General features: G+C 42.3%; 1 protein-coding gene across 3 annotated transcripts in view; it reads right to left on the reverse strand.

Annotated features, from left to right (window-relative positions):
• ATP8A1 (ATPase phospholipid transporting 8A1) overlaps positions 1 to 23,196 on the reverse strand; it is a 262,162-nt gene that overhangs the window by 196,629 nt on the left and 42,337 nt on the right. For all 3 annotated transcript variants that reach the window (XM_070068174.1, XM_070068172.1, XM_070068173.1), the window contains exon 5: positions 18,569 to 18,614. In XM_070068174.1, coding sequence (XP_069924275.1) covers positions 18,569 to 18,614 — 46 coding nt within the window. The remainder of the gene's footprint in view (positions 1 to 18,568; positions 18,615 to 23,196) is intronic.

A 23,196-nucleotide genomic window follows, 5' to 3' on the forward strand; every position in this document is an offset into this window, starting at 1 on the left:
TGGCCCCGCTGCTCCTCCTCTGATCTAGCTCCCTGCTTATGGCCTGAGAAGGCAACATAAGATGGCCTAAGTTCTTGAGCCTACTGCATGTATGTGGGATACCTTGAAGAAGCTCCTGGCTCCTGTTTTCAGATCCGATGGCCGTTATGGCCACTTCAGGAGTGAACCAGAGGATGGAAGACCTCTGTCTCTCCAGCTGTCTGTAATTTTGTCTCTCAAATAAATAAATCTTTTTTAAAAAGTTTACATTAATTAATTTTTATTAAGATTTATTTTATTTCTTTGAAAGAGTTAGAAAGAAAGGCAGAGGCAGAGAGAGATGTCTTCCATTCGATGGTTCACTCCCCAGATGTCTGCAACAGCTGGAGCTGGGCCGATCCGAAGCCAGGAGCCAGGAGCTTCTTCCGGGTCTCCCATGTGGGTGCAGGGGCCCAAGGACTTGGGCCACCTTTTACTGCTTTCACAGGCCACAGCAGAGAGCTGGATTGGAAGAGGAGCAGGTGGGACTAGAACCGGCGCTCATATGGGATGCCGGCGCTTCAGGCCAGGGCTTTAACCCACTGGTCCACAGTGCTGACCCCTACATAGTTTAAATTAGAGAAACATTGTTTAATAGTGTTTACTATTCTTTACTGCCATTTATTTATTTTTTTTTTTTTGACAGGCAGAGTGGACAGTGAGAGAGAGAGACAGAGAGAAAGGTCTTCCTTTTGCCGTTGGTTCACCCTCCAATGGCCGCCGCGGCCGGCGTGCTGCGGCCGGCGCACCGCGCTGATCCGATGGCAGGAGCCAGGAGCCAGGTGCTTTTCCTGGTCTCCCATGGGGTGCAGGGCCCAAGCACCTGGGCCATCCTCCACTGCACTCCCTGGCCACAGCAGAGGGCTGGCCTGGAAGAGGGGCAACCGGGACAGAATCCGGCGCCCCGACCGGGACTAGAACCCGGTGTGCCGGCGCCGCTAGGCGGAGGATTAGCCTAGTGAGCCACGGCGCCGGCCCACTGCCATTTATTTTCTTCTGTTCCTATCTTGTATTAGTAAACATTCTTCCAACTGCAATACTTTTTTAAAAACAAGTGCCCAATATTTTTAAAATTAAGAGCTTTCACTCAAAAATAACAGCTTTAGGTTAGACAGGATGAATAGATCAGAGACTTGAAAACTGAGGAGGGAGTAGATTGTAAATATTTTCATCACAAAATGTTAAGTACATGAGGTTATGAACATGTCAGCTTGATTTAATAATTTCACAACATATACCTATCAAAACTTCACATTATATACCATAAATACATGCAATTTATATTTGCTGAAAAAGAATGACAGCAAGAATCATAACATGTTGAGTAATAAGAAAGAGTCTATGAGCAATATCAACCAAAAAGAAAAATAGAAAATTAAGTCTTGCAATTTATCTGGAAAACTCAGGTTAGGCAACTTTGCCGTCAAGTCCCACATGGTGGTTTGTGGCTGGGATAGAGCCAAAGGCTACCTGTTCACATGGGCTCACTAGTTCACTACTGTATTCGTGGTTTCCTACCATCTTATACCCAGCATATTCTCTTATTTAGGACATTTGCTTGACCCATGCTCATGATGCTATCATTTTTTTTTTAATTTGACAGGTAGAGTTATAGACAGTAGACAGAGAGAGAGAGAGAGAGAGAGAGAGAGAGAGAGAGAAAGGTCTCCCTTCTGTTGGTTCACTCCCCAAATGGCCACTATGGCCGGCGCTGCGCTGATCTGAAGCCAGGAGCCAGGTGCTTTTCCTGGTCTCCCATGGGGTGCAGGGCCCAAGCACTTGGGCCATCCTCCACTGTCCTCCCGGGCCACAGCAGAGAGCTGGACTGGAAGAGGAGCGACTGGGACTAGTACCCAGCGCCTGTATGGGATGCAGGTGCCGCAGGCGGAGGATTAACCAAGTGAACCACAGCACTGGCCCCAGATGCTATCATTTTTTAACAGAAGCATTACTATATTTGTTATAAACATAACTTACAACAAAACAAACAGATCTCAAGTGTTCCGCTGGATGAGTTTTGAGAACTGCAAATCCCGCTGTGTACCCTGCTCAGAACAAGATCGAGAACTCCAGAAACATCCCTTATGCCTCTTTCCAAGCCATCTCCCCTTCCCCCCAGGCAAGTTCAGTCAATGCAGAGTAGTCCTACATTTCACGTACAGGGAATCTGATGGTATGTATGACTTACACATTCAAGCAGCATTTCGAAGATGATATTTAAAAGATTTTTCTTCCCCTCATTAAATCAACACAGAACCATGCTGCATTGATTCCTGGACTCCAGATTATTCTAATTTACATATTTCCACGCTACTATATACCATCTTGATAGTATAACAATTAAAGTCTTAGAATTAGGTAGTATAAGTCTTTCAACTTTGGTTTTTTTTCACTATTATTTTGACAATTCTAAGTCATTTGCACTTCCATAAAAATTTTAGAATCCAACTGTCTTAGAATAGAACACACACACACACACACACACACACACAAACTTCTTGGAATTTAACTTGAGGCTCAAGTTATCTTCTTTTTTTTATTTATTTACTTTTTAATTTTTTTGACAGGCAGAGTTACACAGTGAGATAGAAAGACAGAAAGAAAGGTCTTCCTTCCGCTGGTTCACCCCCAAATGGCTGCTACAGCCAGCGCGCTGTGCCGATCCGAAGCCAGGAGCCAGGTGCTTCTTCCTGGTCTCCCATGTGGGTGCAGGGCCCAAGCACTTGGGCTATCCTCCACTGCCTTCCTGGGTCACAGCAGAGAGCTGGACTGGAAGAGAAGCAACCGGGACAGAATCCAGCGTCCCGAATGGGACTAGACCCCGGGTGCCGGCGCGCTGCAGGCAGAGGATTAGCCTAGTGAGCTGTGGCACTGGCCTCAAGCTATCTTTCAATTCATGGACAAATTATATCTGTCCATTTATTTATGTCTCTATTAATTTATCTCAGGTATGTGTCATAGGTTTTAGTAAATGGATCTTTCATTAGCTTTATTTCTTGATATTGGATGTTTATTTCTTATTATTAAAAATGGTATTTTTAATTGGTTTTTGGTAGTATACAGAATTGCATTAAACTTACCTATAGTGATTTTGACTTCCTGTAACTTTATTAAACTCACTTGCTAGTTTGAGTACGTTCCTTTTTTAAATATTTGTTTTTATTTGAAAGGTAGAGTTACAAAGAGAGAGAGAAAGAGAGAGACTGTCCATCTGCTGGTTCACCCCCAAATGGCCACAACAGCCAGGGCTGGGACAGGCTGAAGCCAGGAGCCAGGAGCTTCATGTGGGTCTCCTATGTGGGTACAGGATTTGGGTCATCCTCTGCTGCTTTCCCAGGTGCATAAGCAAGGAGTTAGATTGGAAGTGGAGCATCCAGGACTCAGACTGGTGTACATATGGTATGCCAGCTTTGCAGGCAGCAGCTTAACCCATTTATGCTATAATACTGGCCTTTTGATATGGTTTTTTATATTGCCTTTTTGAAGCAGCTTTTTCTAAGCAATATAATTTCTATTTTGTTTTTGCTACCAATGCTATGTTATTATCTGGGGCAGTTTTATTGCTCATATGCTTCATTGTTTATATCTTTATTTTTAAATGCTTTCTACTAGTATACAAAAAAGTCTTTGAAAATCTGGAATAATTTTTACTACCAAAAATGTCCTATTTATGTCGAGATGCCCCAAGCATCTCAAATTCTGCTAATATTTAAAATCTCCTTCACTATCACCAAGACCAGCATTCCCAGTTCAAGCAACCATCATCTCACAACTCAAGATATGTGTTAGCCCCAACATTAATTTCCTGAACTCATTATTGATCTTTATAAATTTAGTTTCCACAAGGTAGATATAATGATTTTACAGATATGTTATGTAACAGTTCATACACACCACACACACATAATGAGGTCACCTCTTGTTCAAGCCTCTTCAACTGGCTCCCCTATTCTCATAAAATAATTCCAATACATTCACAGGGTCTTTTGCACAGGTCCTGCCTACTCCCTATCATCCCCTCTTGCCACTTCCCCTGCAACCCTATTCCCAACATTCTTTATGGTGAAAGTGCCACACTTAGTTTTGCCTCAAATCCTTTGCTCATGCTTCAATAACTGGAATATTCTTTTTCTTTTCTTTTTCTTTTTTGACAGGCAGAGTGGGCAGTGAGAGAGACAGAGACAGAGAGAAAGGTCTTCCTTTGCCGTTGGTTCACCCTCCAATGGCCGCCGCGGCTGGCGCACCATGCTGATCCGAAGCCAGGAGCCAGGTTCTTCTCCTGGTCTCCCATGTGGGTTCAGGGCCCAAGGACTTGGGCCATCCTCCACTGCACTCCCTGGCCACAGCAGAGAGCTGGACTGGAAGAGGGGCAACCGGGACAGAATCCCGCGCCCCGACCGGGACTAGAACCCGGTGTGCCGGTGCCGCAGGTGGAGGATTGGCCTAGTGAGCCGAGGCGCCGGCCTCGGAATACTCTTTCCACTCATCTTCTGTATCTGTACATATTCTTCATATCTTAGTTTTTTAAAAGATTATTTATTTGAATGGCAGAGTGACATACACACACACACACACACACACACACACACAGAGAATCCTGCTACCACTGACTCACTTCCCAAATGCATCCAAGAGCCAGGATTAGGCCAGGGCAAAACTAGGACCCAAGAAATCCATTCAGGTCTCCCATGTGGGTGGCAGGGACCCAGACATTTGAGTCATCAACTGCTGTCTTCCTAGATGCATTAGCAGGAAGTTGGATCAGAAGTGGAGGGCAGGGATTTGAACGGGCACTCTGATACAGGATGTCAGCATCCCAGGCATGTAACTTGCTGCACCACAACTCCAGTTCCCAGATCTCAGCTTTAATACCACTCCTTTTTAAAAAAGAATTATTTACTTATTTTGAAAGTCAGAGTTACAGAGAGAGAGGAAGAGACAAAGAGAGAGGGATCATCCATTCACTGGTTTACTTTTTAGATGGCTGCAACAGCCAGGGCTGAGCCAGGCTGGAGCCAGGAGCCAGGAGCCAGAAGCTTCTTCTGCGTCTCCCACATTGGTGGCAGGGACCCAAGCACTTGGTCCATCTCCTGCTGCTTTTCCCAGGGCATTACCAGAGACTGGATCAGAAGTGGAGCAGCTGGGAATGAACCGGCACCCATATGGGGTGCTACCACTGCAGATGGTGGCTTAACCCACTGCACCAGGCTTCCAGTCCCATACTATCACTTTTGTAGGGGGCATTTTGTTGACACCCTGGATTTAGGTAATGGTAATTATGTGATTACTCTTAGGAAAAGGGTGCATAATTCTGCACATGCTGATAACCATCGAGCTATGTGGTATATATCAAAATGGTATACTTGGTGATATGTGGATTATAATTGAGTAAAAACAGCTATGTAAGAAGAGCCCAATGAACTACTAAACAGTTGCTTTTAATAGACTTGCTTCTCAGTTTTATAAGTTACTCAGATGATTTCCAGGGTAAGCAGTTGGAAAAGGTTATGTAACCACGAGGTGCACTAATATGATATCAGCTCAAGTTCACCCCTTCCAGCTCTGTAATTTAAACTAGCCCTCCTTGACCAGCTGATACTTTGCAGATGTTTGCTAGTTCACATCTAAAAATAGCCCTGTGACCCACTCTACCGGGCTCCACTGAACACAAGTGTTACGGCATGCTTCTCAGTTTCAATAGACCATGTCAGAAAATTGTCCCTCCAACAATGATGGGGAAGACAGCAGCACTTTCATGGACAAACACTGAAAATTGTCCTCCAAATGCACATCCCATCTCTATTCTCTGCACCTGCTCACTTCCTTTCAACCTTATATACCTCCAGGTATATGATACATTCTTTTACTTTCCACCCAAACATTACCTCTTAACATAGTATTGAAGAGATGCATTGCAAAATGTGTCCTGCTGGGGCTGGCACTGTGGCTCAGAGGGTTAAAACTGTGGCCGACAGCGCTGGCATCCCATATGGCCCTGGTTCAACTATAGGCTTTTCTACTTGTGATCCAGGCCTGCGAAAGCATTGGAGGATGGCCCAAGTGCCTACTGTTGCCCCTGCACCCATGTAGAAGACTGAGAAGAAGCTCCTGGCTTCTGGTTTCAGTATGACCCAGTCCTAGCCATTGCAGCCATCTGGGAGGTGAAACAGCAATGGAAAATCTCTGTCCTTCTCTGCCTTTCAAATTAATTAATTAATTAATTTTTTAAAAATGTGCTCTGCTTCAAAAATTGACACGTTTAGCAAACTATTAAGTACATAATCAGTTAACAGTGTTTTCTATCAAACTACAAAATTACATGTTTCCAGCTTTCTCAAAGGAAGGAATATTAACTGTTATACCCACATACTCATTTCCTCTAGACAAACATAACATCCTTATATTTTCTTTCCTTATAAAAATTTACTTCTCTACAACATGATTTTCCACTTAACAGATCTTAAATACTTCAAAAGGGCAAAGCATAGAGATTAAACTCATTTTTGAAAAATACTCCAATGCATGATATGTCAATTACAAGGAGTGGAATAAATGAATGGACTCAAAAAACTACACAGGATGCATTCACAAAAGGCTTTAATCACTGGTAAGGATGTGCTACAGCAGGAAAATAAAAGTCCAGGAAAGCACCAGGGGTGTGAGCAATTTCTAGGTACTTGCCAGGGTCTTTTTCTCATTCACCCAGTATGTGGATTTGAAACTTCCATGATATGGACAAGAAATCCTTGTGTTGGAGAGGCTTGGACTGGTTTCTCATGTGGTCTTTTAAGCACTCTTTATATTTAATTATCCAGACTGTGTAACTAGTTTCACTAGGTAAGACATGAATTTATATATACCCTAGAAGTAAGCAGAGAAACCAGTCTGTACCTCCAGGGGAGTTTCAAACTTTAAACAGCATCTTATAAATAAATCACCAGCTAGTTCATCTTGTCCTTATCTTGGCCTGGGCTTAGCATCACACTTCCAGGTGTTGCAGAGATAAGCATAGAGCTATCCAGCCCAGCACATGTGGCTATTTTACATGACAGCTGCATCGTCATGCAGTCAGCTCTCCTCCCCCTGAAGGAAAGTTCAATCTCTGTCCCTAATGAGTTGTACTATGAGAATCGACTGCAAATTTTGCTCCCAAACTGTACTCTATCTGTTGTATGTGTGCATGGGTGCCAACTGTTGAAGTCTATGCTTAGCATGGAGTTGGTGCTCTGGTATGTAAAGTCAAACTAAAAATGAGCCATAATGAAGAAGATGGGAGAGGGAATGGGAGGTGGGATGAGAGTTGGTGGGGGGAGGGTGGGTATGGGGGAAAGAACTACTGTATTCCTAAAGTTGTATCTATGAAAAATATACTCATTAAACAAAAAATTAAAAAAAAAGAAAGTTCAAGTTCCACTTTCAAAACACTGATGTATAGTCACACAATTGTATCCTGTAAGAGAGAATCCTAAAAAGAATGCTATTGACTCCACGGTATTTTCATCTGTACTTTTATCAGATATAATCAGATTAACTCCCTAAGAACCTACAATAAAACATAATCTCACTAGCAATGTATTCACAGGACTAGAAACCCAGACAAGCACAAATTGTTACCATTCACTTGAATTCTGTCAATGTCGTGAATATTTGGTATGTATTCTGAAGGCTGCAGCACTTGGATTAGGCAAGGAGTAAATTACCTTTATGTTCCTGTACTGAGTTAGAATCCTAAGTAAACAGAGTGAGATATCGGGAAATTTCACAAAATCTTGCTACTCAATACTTGTTGCATGGGTCTGCCATAACTGTAATGTTTGAAGCTTGTTAGAAATGAGGACACGATTCTATTCCTACCCTCATTTATTCTCTTCTTGAAATACAAAACAAGAAGACAGCAAGAAGGGAAGGGATTACACAGTTAGAAACTTGAGGTTAGACCCACCTTATGATACAGAGAGCAACACAGAATTCCAATGAAGTTAAAAATCAACTCACAACAGTGAAAAAAACTGTACAAATCAAGACTTGAACACTGGCTAGATACAAGTCAATCACGTTGACTTGCTTTTGAAACATCCGAGCCTTAGAACAATTAAAATAAACACTACCACATGTAGTATGCTGGTGATTGAAATAGCAACCTCGCTATTTTTAATCAGTGGCCTCCTCTGACCCAGCTCCCACCAGGTTTAGAGAAAGCAAGTAGCAATGTCACGTCCTTTGTGGAGGCTTGGTTTTCTTGGACAAAAGGAGCAGAGCCTCTTCTCTGGGTCTAGAGCATGAGGGCAGACTTGAGTCACCAAGTACCAGACTAGGGATGCTCGTGAAGAGAGTGAGGTAGGATAGAAAGGCCAGAAGGGCAGGTGTAGGGTACCTCAACAGCTCACTCTTGGAACGGCAAAACTCCTCCACTTCTCTGCTTTTTCATCCCTACACACCTGCTACAGTTTCCTCACACCTTTAATTACTCTGACAGTATGCATGGGAAGACTTCAAACAAATACTTCACATTTAACCTGTTTTGCTTAGCAGGATACTAGTTAACAGCTTTGTTGCAATAAGTTTCTTTTTTGAGATGAAAGAGAAGCTTGTCACCCCCACCCCCAAACCCGAATCAGATGGTCTGCCACAGGGGATGCGACTGCAGTGCTGTTCCACAGCAACCAAGTTAATTCACCCGTGGGCAACAGAGAAACTCATTCACAGGGACGACGGCGCCACCAACGTCACAGAGGACCCAGAGAGTGTAGCAAAGGCAGGGCGCCGCAGGGAGGGTGGGAATGCAGCCGAGTTAAGCTTTGAGCTGGGCAAAGAAGGAACACCAACAGATCCACACGAAAGCATGCATGCGTACGCTAGGTGGACGCCTACTTCCAAAGACAGTTTTAGGGCAAAATCCTCATTGTGGTACACAGACTGACACGGCACAAAAGCCTTCTGTATAAACTCACCTGCAAAAGTCAGACAGAACCACCACGTGCGTGGCCAAACCACAAGTGTCAGAAAACTTCCTGACACTCATTCCACTAGGTTATACAGAGTGGTATCTAATCGGCTTATACGGCCTCTATCAACTCATCTATAAAACTTTTAGTGATGGCCTTGAACATGGGGCCCCTCGCCAGCAGCTCCAGCAGCGTTGAGAAGCCCCTTCCCCTCCAGGAGCAGGGAGCCCACCAGGGGATTCCGATGTACAAACTGTGTGTGTGTGTGCATGTCTGACGTGATCAGAATATAGCGCCCAGCAATTCCCTCTTCTCAAAATGCTTTCCCTTATTCCTGCTCAGAGTCATGAATCATTTACTTTTCTCTTAATTGAGAAATTTCTTCAAAGAAAAATCTCTCTCCACGGTATCACCAATGAATCATTCCACAATCCCTTGCAATCTGGCTTCAATTTTCACAGTTCCATAAACATTCTTCAGTTAAGAACTGGAACTCTAGTTAGGAAAAACTAAGAATTTAAGTGCCAGATTAAGTGGGCGCCTTGGTCCTGGTCCTCTTTTTATTTTATTTATTTTTTTAATTTGAAAGGCAGAGGAAGAGACTGAGACAGACTCAGAGAGCTCTCCCATCCCCTGGTTCATTCCCTAAATGTTCATAACAGCCAGTGCTGGACCAGGCTGAATCCAGGAGCCTAGGAATTCAATCCAGGTTTCCTATGAGGGTGGCAAAGTTACCACCAGCAGCCTCTCAGAGTGAGCACTTGAGGAAGCCTGAGTGGACAGTGGAGCTGGGACTCAAATCCAGGCCCTCTGATATGGAATGCAGGTACCCAGACAGTGGTCTAACCACTGCACAGAATGCTACCCTTGCTCCTCTTCTAAGCAGCAGCGCTGGGTAATGAGTTTGCCCTCCTTCCCCAAGTACCATTGGATCCACCCACTGTCTGCTTCCCTTTGCATTCCCATTGTCTCCACCCTCACCCTCCTCCCTAATTAATCAAAACTCAGTTTCTCTCTGTGCCTCTCCCAGGCCCCTCCCCACACTGACGGACCATCCACACTCTCTAGGATGGCCTCCAAGCTTCACACCCTGACTTTCAAAAGCTTCCTAACAGTGACCCTAACTTGCCTTCCTGTCCCTGCTTCTTTTGCTCCCTGACATGTATTCTGTGCTCTTGCCAAATAGACCGTTTGCTCATCCCAGAACACATCTCAACACATCTCATGTCTTCCCAGTTCTAACGTATTGTTTCTATGAGGGTGTTTTGTTTTTTTTTTGTTTTTTTTTTGTTTTTTTTTTTTTTTTTTTGACAGGCAGAGTGGACAGTGAGAGAGAGAGAGAGAGAAAGGTCTTCCTTTTGCCCTCGGTTCACCCTCCAATGACTGCCGCAGCAGGCGCGCTGCGGCCGGTGCACTGCACTGCGCTGATCCGATGGCAGGAGCCAGGTACTTATCCTGGTCTCCCATGGGGTGCAGGGTCCAAGCACTTGGGCCATCCTCCACTGCACTCCCTGGCCACAGCAGAGAGCTGGCCTGGAAGAGGGGCAACTGGGACAGAATCCGGCGCCCCGGCCGGGACTAGAACTCGGTGTGCCGGCGCCGCAGGCAGAGGAATACCCTAGTGAGCCGTGGCACCGGCCTCTATGAGGGTTCTTAAAAACTTTGTGGGGGCCGGCTCCATGGCTTACTTGGTTAATCCTCCGCCTAGGGCACCAGCATCCCATATGGGCACTGGGTTCTAGTCCCGGTTGCTCCTCTTCAAGTCCAGCTCTCTGCTGTGGCCTGGGAGTGCAGTGGAGGATGGCCCAGGTGCTTGGGCCCTGCACCCGCATGGGAGACCAGGAGGAAGCACCTGGCTCCTGGCTTCGGCTCAGCGTAGCTCTGGCCGTAGTGGCCATCTGGGGGGTGAACCAGCGGAAGAAGACCTTTCTCTCTGTCTCTCTCTCACTGTCTAACCCTATCTGTCAAATAAAAAAAGTTTGTGGAAAAATGGAATGAAAAGACAAGTTTAATTTGGGCCAAAATTTTGTGATTCATGCACCCTTTTCCCCCAAAACACAGCTTCCACATACCTTTTGAAGCATCCTCAATTAGTTCTCCCTCCTGGGTCACCCACAGGTACCATCCCAACCTCTCTGCTTCTGAACTTCCACTCACCCTTCATGAACCTCTCACAGGACACTTCTGAATCCTCATCGTCCTCATTTGGCCTTTCATCCCTCTTTCTTCCCCCTCCCTTGCATTACTCTATCAGTCTGTATCGTATCTTCCCTATCTAATTATAAGTTCCTGTAGGGCAAGAATGAAGAGACTTCTCAGCATTTTCTGCACAGGGTCTTACACAAGGAAATGTTCAATAGAGACTTTCTGAAGTGAAAGAACAAATGTTTTAACTTTGAATCACACCTGCTTTCTCCAGGAAATCTTGAAAAGCAATTTATTTGGGTTTTGGTAAAAACATGGGAGGAAAATACCCTTGATACTGGAATACCTGCTTTAAATTAAAAAAAATAAATAAATAACGAAAGACAAAGTGAGTGAGGCATGCACATGTAGGAAATGAAACCAAGAGCAAAGCCAAAAGCCAAGCCCCGAATCAGGCCTTTTTCACTATAATTTCCTAAATTTCCCCAGTGGGTTTTGCTCTTTTGTGTGCAGCTTTTATTTATGGGACAACAGAAAAGATGGTATTTTCCCATAAATAAATTTCTCCCTTCCGTCTCAAGCTAGTGTGGAAATAACTAATCAGTTCAATGTATACAATCCTGTTCTTGCAGTAATTTGAAAGTGCCAAAAGGGTATGTTATGTTAAAAATTGAGTTCAAATAATGAAGAAATGGAGAAAATGAAGATACTGAACATGTTTTAGGCATCTGGAGTCATTTAGTCCTTGTATCCGTTCAATGCCAGGATCACGGAAACAGTACTAAGAACCCTTCATTGAGAAGCTGATGCACTTTTTAAAAAAGATTAATTTATTTAGAAAGGCGGAGTTACAGAGAGAAGGGGAGGGGGAGGGGGAAGGAGAAGGGGAAAGGGAGGGAGGGGACAGGGGAGAGGGAGGGGGAGAGAAAGAGAATGAATTTTCCATCCACTGGTTCACTCTTCAGCTGGCCACAATGGCCAGCACTGTGCCAGGCTGAAGCCAGGAGCCTGGAGCTTTATCCCAGTCACCTGACAGCTTTACTTGCTGTGCCGCAACGCTGGCTCCCCGACACACTGTAACGTGTGGCAGGGTATGGTGAATCAGGTGGGGGACCTCCAGGGAGACAAAAAGGCAGTGCACTCTTCTTTTCAATACATAAGGAAGGTGATGCTATTTTAAGTCCCTTAGCATGAAACACTCCATTGCACAGCACTGACATAAATTTAACCAGATGGACTCAGCCCTGTTAGTAGATTATTTCAGACTTAACACTCTGCAACACATTCAACCCACACTAAACTCAACACTTTTGTCCATGGACATTTAAAGGTGAAATGATTTACTTGAGGAATACACATGGGGAAGCAGAATCATTAATGGCTATCAGCCACAACCAACCCACTCAGTTCTCAATGTAGTTATGTAGAGCAGCCCAATGTAGTTATGGGGGCCTCCCCATAACAGGTGGAGGGGAGTACACTTATTATTTGGAGCTCTGTACCTAGTTTAAAAGAATTTCATGTTGCCTTTTCTAAAAATTACTACATAGCAATACTGCCTCATTAAACTAACAAGTATTCTCATGTAGTAGACTACCTACTACCATAACAAAACAAAGTGTTACACAACCTAACTGTAGTCATGCTGGCCCTCCTTCAACTACAGCATCAAGCCAGGGGATGGATAGGGTGCCAGACACCAAGGTCCTATCTCCCACACCTGCACAAGGAACCCATATCACCCCTCAGGAAATATATCCAAAACTGGGGCTTTTGAAAAGCACATCCATTCACTAGGAGGCATTTAAAAAACTTCCCCAACACGTAGCTTCTGCATGGGAATGCCACGCTTTCCAGGGCCTTGCCTTTGTGATGTTATGTGGAACTGTCATTCCACTTGCAGTTTTGGCAGGCTAGTTGTAACAGCATCTTATAAAAAAAGAGGAAAGCATGTACTTGCAATTTGAAAAGAGAATGAATGTAACCACCCAAAAAATTCTTACGAGGGCTGGCTTTCATTTACATAGAATAGCAATAACAAACTTATAATTTACAAGTTTCTACAGACATAAATTTGTCAAAACAACCCAGTTCAGGGAAAACAATGCAAGGTTGTCTCTAATGTATGTGTAGACACTCAGAGGAGGGTATGTTATGTCAAAAATTGAGTTCAAACAAAGAAAAAAATAGAGACAATGAAGAACTGCAAGAAGGAAAACTGGTGCATTCTGAATATGGCAGTGGGAAGAGGGCACAGCACTGTGTTCACCAGAGGCAGAGAAAGGTTACAATGGTGAATTCAGGACTTTGACACGGGAGGCAGAGAAGAGGCGAGGACTTTGACACATTAGTATTTCATCAGGGCCTTTTGATACTTCCTTATCTATACTCAGGAATTTGTCTGGAGTATAGTTGGTTCACCATTCACTTTCTCTGCATGTTTAGTGTATCTGTTAAGACAAGACCCCAGGCTGAGAGATACTGGGCACACAAATACAGAAAACAGTTAGGCATGCCCTTTGCAGTGTTCTTATCTGGTCTATACAAGCCATCACACCCAAAAACAGGAGCAAAGAGAGGCAGCCACAATTCTTTGGGAGGAGTAGACAAAACTCACCAAGGTTCATAAACACCCCTAGGCTTCCCAGCATCTATGTACTCTGCATCCCCACTGCAACTAGGTTCTTGGAAACCAATATACTATTTTGCATCTGCCAGGCCACTGTACCATATACCTAACCCAGTTAGAAATCTCCAGGGCAAGAATTGGCTTGTTTCCCACAATGGTGGTGGTGACAGGCTCAAGGGTAAAGCCTATGTGTGAAGTTCTGAGTGAGGTCCAAAATCCAAAATTTGACCTATGATTGAACTTGGTAATTGGTGAGAATGAGGCACCAGGCAGGCACTAGTCTATAGTTAAATGGCTGAGAATACTGGAAATGAAATTAGTAATTTATATTCCTGAAACTGCTAGGAAAATGAATGACAGAGGAAGAAAGCTACTCTGTAATGCCTCATGGAAAATCAGGAAAGAAAATACTTGTTTCTTTAAGAAGAGAGAAGGTTACTATTTGAATGAGGGAAAGATATCTTTTCTACATTTTGTGGTCTTGGTAAACATCCAGAAAAATGAAAATTTAAGTAATACTTCAAATGCCTTTCAAAAAGTAATTACCTGTCAAAAATATCCCTCTTCCCACTCCTACACACCCATGGCTGCCTCAATTCAGGAAAGCAAATTGAATTTCATTCTGGTCTAATGACAACAGATGGTTTTCCTATTAAGCAGTTGACTTATCTGATGGCAAACAGTATCCTACTCAAACGTTTTTATTATTTCCTATCAACTGCGGAGCAAGAGGACAGTCTAAACCCAAATCAGGCAAAGGAACAAAAGATACTATTCTCAGAGAACAATTGTGAACGTTAACCTAAAAAACATAAAAGCCATAATTTTTTCACAATGTTATTTTCAAGTATTCTTCTGACTACAACTTGAAGTTTTTTTAGATGTTAAGCTGTAATACTTTATTTTTTTTTATTTTTTTGCTTTCAAACTTTTATTTAATGAATATAAATTTCCAAAGTACAGCTTATGGATTACAATGGCTTTCCCCCCATAACGTCCCTTCCACCCACAACCCTCCCCTTTACCACTCCCTCTCCCCTTCCATTCACATCAAGATTCATTTTCAATTCTCTTTATATACAGAAGATCAGTCTAGCATACATTAAGTAAAGATTTCAACAGTTTGCTCCCACACAGAAACATCAAGTGAAAAATACTGTTTGAGTACTAGTTATAGCATTAAATCTCAATGTACAGCACACTAAGGACAAAGATCCTACATGAGGAGTAAGTGCACAGTGACTCCTGTTGTTGACTTAACAAATTGACACTCTTGTTTATGGCATCAGTAATCACCCTAGGCTCTTGTCATGAGCTGCCAAGGCTATGGAAGCTCCCTGAGTTCACTGACTCTGATCATATTTAGACAAGGCCATGGTCAAAGTGGAAGTTCTCTCCTCCCTTCAGAGAAAGGTACCTCCTTCTTTGATGACCCATTCTTTCCACTGGGATCTCACTCGTGGAGATCTTTCATTTAGGTTCCTCCCCCCACCCCCCACCAGAGTGTCTTGGCTTTCCATGCCTGAAATAGTCTCATGGGCTTTTCAGCTGGATCCGCATGCCTTAAGGGCTGATTCTGAGGCCAGAGTGCTGTTTAGGACATCTGCCATTCTATGGGTCTGCTGTTGATGTACAATGTAATACTTTATCCATTTTAGTATTTTTTTTTGTTCTAGTACCATTGGTTGAACTCTGTAATACTTTATTTTTGAAAGAAGGTTTATACATACTTCCCCCCACCATCATTTTTAATCATAAAGCTAATCCTGTTAACCTATGAAGGAAATTGGAAAACCATGATTGGTAGCCAAGAACAAGTATTTGCTCTGAATGTTAATGAAAGGGAGTATTTTTGGAAGTTGGTGTGTACCTAGAAACTCGGAGCACCTGTCAGTATGCGGAATAGTGGCCTCAGATCATCCAGGCTATAACAGTCACATCTCAACTGTACTGCCTGACATTACAGTTTAGGACTGAAAATAAGTAACTGCCAGTCCTTATAGCAGGATCCTTCTGCTATAAAATATAGTATAAATTACAGAAAAAAACATGTATTTTTGTTTCAGAAACTGCTACTGAATATTCCGAGTAGTATGGCAACAAGTGAAAAAACTTCACATTGCCAAAAAAACCAGGAATTGACGTATCTGGGTTTCTATCCCCTTTAATTTCCCATGGTGTCCCATCACATCTAAGCTCCTGGAACAGCTGTGTTTCTGGGCTTCTAACAGCTCAATACCCTGATTCATTCTGTTCCCTGTCCTTAAGCTGCAACCTTCATCCTCTTCCTGGCAGGTAAACCTTCGACAACTACTCAGTATACTAAAATTAAGTTGAAATCCCTTTGGCTTAGCATTTAAGTCCCTTGAAAATCTGACCCTAGTCCGCCCTTTTTTTCGCTTTATTTGAGAGGCACAGAGAAGAGAAAAAGGAAAGGGGAAGAGAAGGAGACAGAGCACAGACATGAGACAGTGCTCCCATTCATTGGCTCATTCCCCAAATGCCAACAAGGGCTAGGGCTGGCCGGGCTAAAACCAGGATCTGGGAACTCAGGCAGGTTTCCCACATGGGTGACAGGGACCCAACCACTTCAGCCATATTTGTTGGCATACAGATATTTTAACCAGCATCTTTTCAAACATTTATTAATGTTCATTTTGTTTGCAAAGTAGAGAAATACAGAGAGATCTTTCATCTGTTGCTTCACTCCTCAAATACCTATAACAGCCTAGGTTGGGCCAAGTGCCAAAGTCAGGAGCCAGGAACTCAATCCAGGCCTTTCATATGGCTAGCAATGACCTATGTACTTGACCCATCACCTGCTATCTCCCAGGGTGCACATTAGGAAGAAGTGAAATTGAAAGTGTAGCAGCTGGGACTCAAATCAGCCACACCAATAAGGAATGCAGGTGCCCCGTGGGTAACTGACCCCCCACGCCTACCGGTTAACCAGTGTCTTTTCCACTGCGCCAAACACCCGCAACAGACTACCTCATAAGTCATGTGCTTGCTTCCCTCTGAGAGGAATCTCTTTTCTATGCACACTCTGATAATGGTTTAACAAAGCCTTCTTACTCTGTGGTTCAGGGTGACCTCTTCCTCCAGTCCCTTTCAGCCCACACGTAAATGTCTTCCCCACTCCTTTCTTCTTACCCAAAGCCCTCCTCAGACTCAAGATCACCACACAATTCTCTCCTATTTTGAAGTTCTCCGGCATCTGACATGGGAAACAAGATTTAGAGCAAAAAATCTAACAAGACTGAAATAGTGTAGCCTAAACCCTTTGACTTCTATACGTGATAATTTCTTACCTTGTGCTTCCAAGGGTCTTTTTATATACATAACTGAACAACTAAGCTGTAACTTTCTTTTCTGTATTTACCATAATAATCTTGGTAAATATTTTGTAAATTTCTCAGATTAGTACATGCACCTTCCTCAACTTATAAAAGATGGACAGGTAAGGCCTCTGATGAGAGTTGGTTGATATCAGACTGCTCTTTCATTGTGTTTCCCCTTCATGCTCTAAACACAAAACCCTCTTGTTCTGCTTCTTCTTTTTTTTTTTTTTGTATTGCAGGTTATGTATTAACAATGGGTCTGATCATACTGTTTAAAGTTCCTGCTTTTTAGGACATGGCTGTACACACATGGAAGGGACCCAGAGCATAGAACCTCATCACACAACCTAGACACATGCGGAAGAAGGAAAACCCAGTTGGTGGAACCAGAGGCCACAGCAATGCTGGAAGCTGGTGTACTGGAGACACTTCAGAAACGAGAGGTCCCTTAAACACAGAAATCTGCAACCGGAAGCCAATCTTTCCACACTGGCCTGATTCAGGACTTGCTCTGCCAGGTTTTTCTGCACACCAGTTTTCTCCTATGTAATCTATAAAGCTTTCTCCAAGCCCTCAGTCAGGGAGGCAGATTTAAGAGAGATTTTTTGACTCCTTACTTACAAGTAATAATAATAAAGCCTTTTCCTCCTCAAAGGACGAGCCTCACAGAGCATGGCTTGGAGTGGCAGGCAGAGACCCTCTAACAGTAAGAAAGCAGCCAGGCATTCTGATAGGGCCCCATAATAATATGAGCAATATGAAAACATGATTTCCAATGACCAGGCAATGGTGGCAGGCATCCCTGATCCTTGTCACATCACAGAACCTCAGAGTGAGATGACACCCTCAGAGGGGCAAGCTTAGAGATAGGACAGGAAGTCTGCTTTACATGTTTCAAAGTATTGTTTAAAAATCAGAGTGCACAATGGCTTATTGGGTTGTCATGGAGGTCATTTTGTTTTTGGCTGTGTCAAAACGAGACCCATAGCAAAAGAGCTACGTCCAATGCCAGGCCCTCCCCAGAGCTGGCCTTGTGTCCGTCATTTTCTTTATTTCTAGGGCATATGTCACCTGCATGTATAGTGAACTCAGAGTGCTTCCAACACACTTTTCACCCACGTAACATTTTATCTGATTATTTCCTATGCATCTTTTCCAGAGTGACACCTACAGATCAAAAAGAAAATAAAGGCACACCACAGCGCTTAATGTTGTCAACATAACTGCAGATTTTGTAGGCAGCACCTGGGAGCACATCGCTATACAGCACTTAAAACACTGCCTTTCAGAAGTAGTAGCACTGTAAACCACTTGAATGTGAGTTTCAGTGCCATAGAATAAATGCTACAAAGCAAGAATCAATTTACCCTGGAACAAAAAGTTAAGATATACACAGTATTCTCAGTTGAATTACATTCCATCCAAGTGAAGTGTGTATGGGACTATCAATATCATTGGCAAATACGATAAATAAGATGTAAAATTCCTACCTTGGGTCTGTTTCTTGTTCACTGCATTATCAGCTTTATGTCGTTTCTAAAATTTAAAAGCAAAAAGAACAACTGTGAAAAAGTGAATGAGATAATAAAACAGCACCCTTAACAAAAGAGAGATTTCCTTTAACTTGGGTTTCTTAGGGTTTTTAGCCATTGACACTCATATCAATGTTATAAACATGCTTCAGAGGGGATGTGGGGATGGTGGAATGTGAAGAATCAGGGGGCACTTGGGAACTTAAACTTGAGAGCACCATGTGCAGTCTCTGCACACAGAACCCCCTTCTGGGGACACTGATTTGTGATGCTCAAAATATTAAAATTTAATCTACTAGGGAAGCTTCAACTTTTACTCTTTAGCTTAAATAATTCATTTGAAAAAGACTACTCAAGAGAATTATCTATAATAACTACCTTTTAATAATAGTATTGAAATATTTTCACCTTCTTATGAAACTCATCTTCTAATTAAGCCGAGTACACCCTCTATAATTTAAAGATGTGCTGCAGTCTGTCAGTGATTAGAATGAAATTATTTTCCCATTTGCATATAGCCTCTTCTCTTTATTGCTCTCCAACAGGCTACCCACCACTTGCAGCCATGAAATTATAGGATCCCATTCTCCTTCCTCCTCAAAGCATCTACAAAACTAAACGGTGAGCAGGTGAGTTAAAGTCTGAGGCTAGGTGGGTCAGTTTGAAGAGCCGCACAAGTTAAGGTTTCCATAGCAGTAAGAAAAAGAAACCAGGGTTCAGGGGAAAGGTGAGAATTGGAGTGACCAGAGGAAAACTATCTTCTCTACAGTTCAACTAGAGGTTTTCCATAGCTTCCGTCTAAACTTACAGCATCGAATCTAACAAACACACCAGACTTCATTAACGTTGCAGAAATGTGCTGTGTGCAAGTAACTCTCTGCTCAAAAATGCTACCACATCAAGCCCAAGATCAAAATTAGCTGTGCATACCTATTACAGGAGTTGGAACACATGTAAAATAAGTGAGTTCCCAAGTTTTCCATTTGAGAAAGAAACATGGTTTTCAGAATCACAGTACACGTGTGAAAAACTCTCGAAGAGAAAGGGCTGGCATGGTGGGTTAGCAACACTTCTCCAAGAGTCAGCAGCACCCGAGAGCAGTGGAACAACAGCTGGCAGCCTGAATTCTGTCCTGAACAATCAGCCATGGAACTGCACAAGATGCAAATACAGCACCCAAAATGCCTCTGTGTGGAAGAAGCACTGAAAATGACTTCTGCCACATCCGTGTGCAGAAACACACTGCAATTCTTTCTTAGTATGAAATGTTAATAAGAGTATTATTGTAGACTTTTAATAGGCCTACTATTGCTTCTAAAAGCACAACTTGCTAGAAAATATTATTGAGTTTTCAGTTATGTTAAATTTGTAGTATCTGTATACAATATTTTATAATTGTAAAACTAAAATATTTATTATCTTTTATTAATAAAGATGGCAAGAAAATTAAAAAGTAATCTAAAATAAATGTTGGTACAAAATAATGATCCAAGGTAAATTTAGATATTCAAAGCAGAACAGATATTTACAAGATAATGCACAGCTATGACAAACTGGTTAGATTTGCAACTGAAGGAGACAGATAAAAGCTAATTAGTGAAACATTCCTCTTCAAATAGGAAATTCAATCTTAGTGAAACCTAAAGCTACCCTGTACATGACTTTCCACCTGCAGAGAATTCTCACACAGGAGCAGCTCTTTCTTCAACCTTCCCATCACAGAATAAATTAGGTTACTTGTCAAGAAATAAGTGCACTGGATATAAGGATGGACCTAGATTTTCAGCTTGGGACTACAAAAAGATAGCATCTAACCTCTGTATCATAATTCCTTCTGAAACTAACAGTTCACAAGAATAAAGTTATTCTCTGATTTCAACTATTCCTACTGTCTTACAATCAATTCATTTAGTGTCACTGGGAGCTGATCAATTATTTAACATGTATTATCAACATTTGATTGACAGTACATCAATATGTTGCATTTTATAAAGAGTGGCACGAACTTTAGACACTTAACGAGGCAATGCTGACCACTCATTCATTCTGGAAGCCATCCCCTTCCTAGGCATTCCTTCTTACATCATTGCCCAGGTTTCTCACTTGTACATTGACCCCAGCATCTCCTCTGCTTGCCTGCTATTCAGTGAAGGGATTTGTCAACATGGACCCCCTGGCACTCCTCACTCTTTACTCCACATCCTTCTCTAAGTTCAACTCTTTCATACCCGCAGTGTCAATGATAAGCCATCCATAAATATGGACCAGACAAGATTCCATCTGACCCCCAAACAGTTTTCTCTAGTTTCTCCCTTGACATCTCTCCTGGATGGTCTGAAAGGCATCTCAAACTGTGACCACAAGGCAGCCTACAACCCCAGTCCCCAAGATTCGGTCCTTGTCTCACATACAACCATCTTTCTATGGTTCTCTCACTCCTACTCAACCTCTTTATTTATGTATTTACTAAAAGCACTCACTTATGTGCCAGGCCCTATTACTACTGCAGAGGTTATAACAATGAACAAGACACAAAAACCTCTTGCTCTCATGGGACTTACATTCTAGTGACTGGAATCATGAATCATGAATAAAATAAGTAGGTTATATAGCATGTTAGGTGGTGTTAATGCTTGTCATACATGTCAAATTAATTTTTATATTTTCCATATCCTTCCTAACATTTAGTCTAATATATCTTCCTACTGTACACTATTTACTAGAATACTCTTCCAAATAGTCTGTTTTCCTCCCAATCTATTAGCCAAAAGGATATTTGGATGAAGACAGTCAAGATGACATTTACTCACTGCTCACCATACACTAGACACTATTCTAAAGATTTCATGTGTGTTACTTATTATTATCTTAATAGTCCAGTGTGATTATTAATGTTTATCTTCTCTACTAGACTGTCAGCTCCACTGTAGCTACTTTTACTCACTAACATATTCCCAGGATTGGTTCCTGCAGGTTATAGTCTTGATCTTTCCTGTAAGAAATTAACATTTGACAAGATGTAGCTTTTAAAAAAAGAGTTCTCCATAAACAAGAGTGTCAATTTGTTAAGTCAACAACAGGAGTCACTGTGCACTTACTCCTCATGTAGGATCTTTGTCCTTAGTGTGCTTTCCAATGTGAAGTAATGCTATAACTAGTACTCAAACAGTATTTTTCACTTTATGTTTCTGTGTGGGAGCAAACTGTTGAAATCTTTACTTAATGTATGCTAAACTGATCTTCTGTATATAAAGAGAAATGAAAATGAATCTTGATGTGAATGGAAGGGGAGAGGGAGTGGGAAAGGGGAGGGTTGTGGGTGGGAGGGACGTTATGGGGGGAAAGCCATTGTAATCCATAAGCTGTACTTTTGAAATCTATATTCATTAAATAAAAGTTAAAAAAAAAAGAGTTCTCCATCAATTTCAGAATATTTTAAAGTAGTGTGCATGCCATATGTTATATGCACATAAAAACAGGAAACCATATTAGGCTAAGATGTCCAAACCACCAAAATGTACAGTGGTGGACAAGTTTTCAGTATCTCACCTGAAGGCAATTCTTATTTTTAAAGGTTTCAGGATAAAATACAGTCAGTTGTTTAACAGAATATAGAAGTGGTTGACTAGACTGTAAGTTGTGTTTTTTCACTGATCTACAGGTGCAAACACTACCTGTCTTCACCAACAATGAGTTCTCTACTTCCATGGACGTTGAGACAACATCTCCCCTTTGCCATTAGTTCTAACTGGGCTATAAGCAGATGCAGTATGAACCATCTGTAGGTCAAAACACAGAAGTGCGGTCTCCATCCCCTCTCCCCTTCCCTGTTATGATGGTCACCAACGTTCAACACAGCGGAACCTTATTCAGAAGGCATTCCTGACTGCACGGAGCAGGGGCACCTCCTGCCCTCCACCCCAACAACCACCTGCAGTGTCTTTGAGTGAGTGAAAAATAACGTATTAAGCCACTTACATGGGGACATGACTACTGCTGCAGCAAAGTTTAACAAATCCTAATACATATTTTTATGAACGCCTGATGCCTTAGACTTTAGATATTTATGTTGCATGAATGAAGATACGTCTATTTTCACTATTGATAAAGATAGCTCTTTGTCTACTATCTAAACTATTATTTGATTTTTCTACCCTTCCTAGGGAATAACAGTTCAAGTGCTCTATCATTTATAGTTTGTTGTAAACTTCTTATTGAACAACTCTTATAACTTGTAGTCGATTTCTTAACACTGGAAAACCGCTTCATATGACACCTAATAACACTAGGAGTGCATCCTTCATGGACTGGTTGAATAGCTACTTTCTAGTAGTATTCCACTGTATTATGTTAATAAGGTTTTTTGTAAAAATAAACTTCTTGGATAAAATTTTATTTCTCATGTATTTTCAAAGACAAGGGTCCTAGAAATCATAGCTTGAGTGCATATAACTTTGTCAGGGATTAAAAAAAGCAGGGGATGTGGATGTGGATGGGGGAAAGGTTAGAGATTATAGGGCAGCTCTGGGGCCCAAGTGCCTTGTTGGAATCTGGCAGCTCCAGTTACCAGCTGTGTGACCTTGGAC

The sequence above is a fragment of the Oryctolagus cuniculus genome, chromosome 2 (genome assembly GCF_964237555.1).
Source record: "Oryctolagus cuniculus chromosome 2, mOryCun1.1, whole genome shotgun sequence".
NCBI classification, from domain to species: Eukaryota; Metazoa; Chordata; class Mammalia; order Lagomorpha; family Leporidae; genus Oryctolagus; species Oryctolagus cuniculus.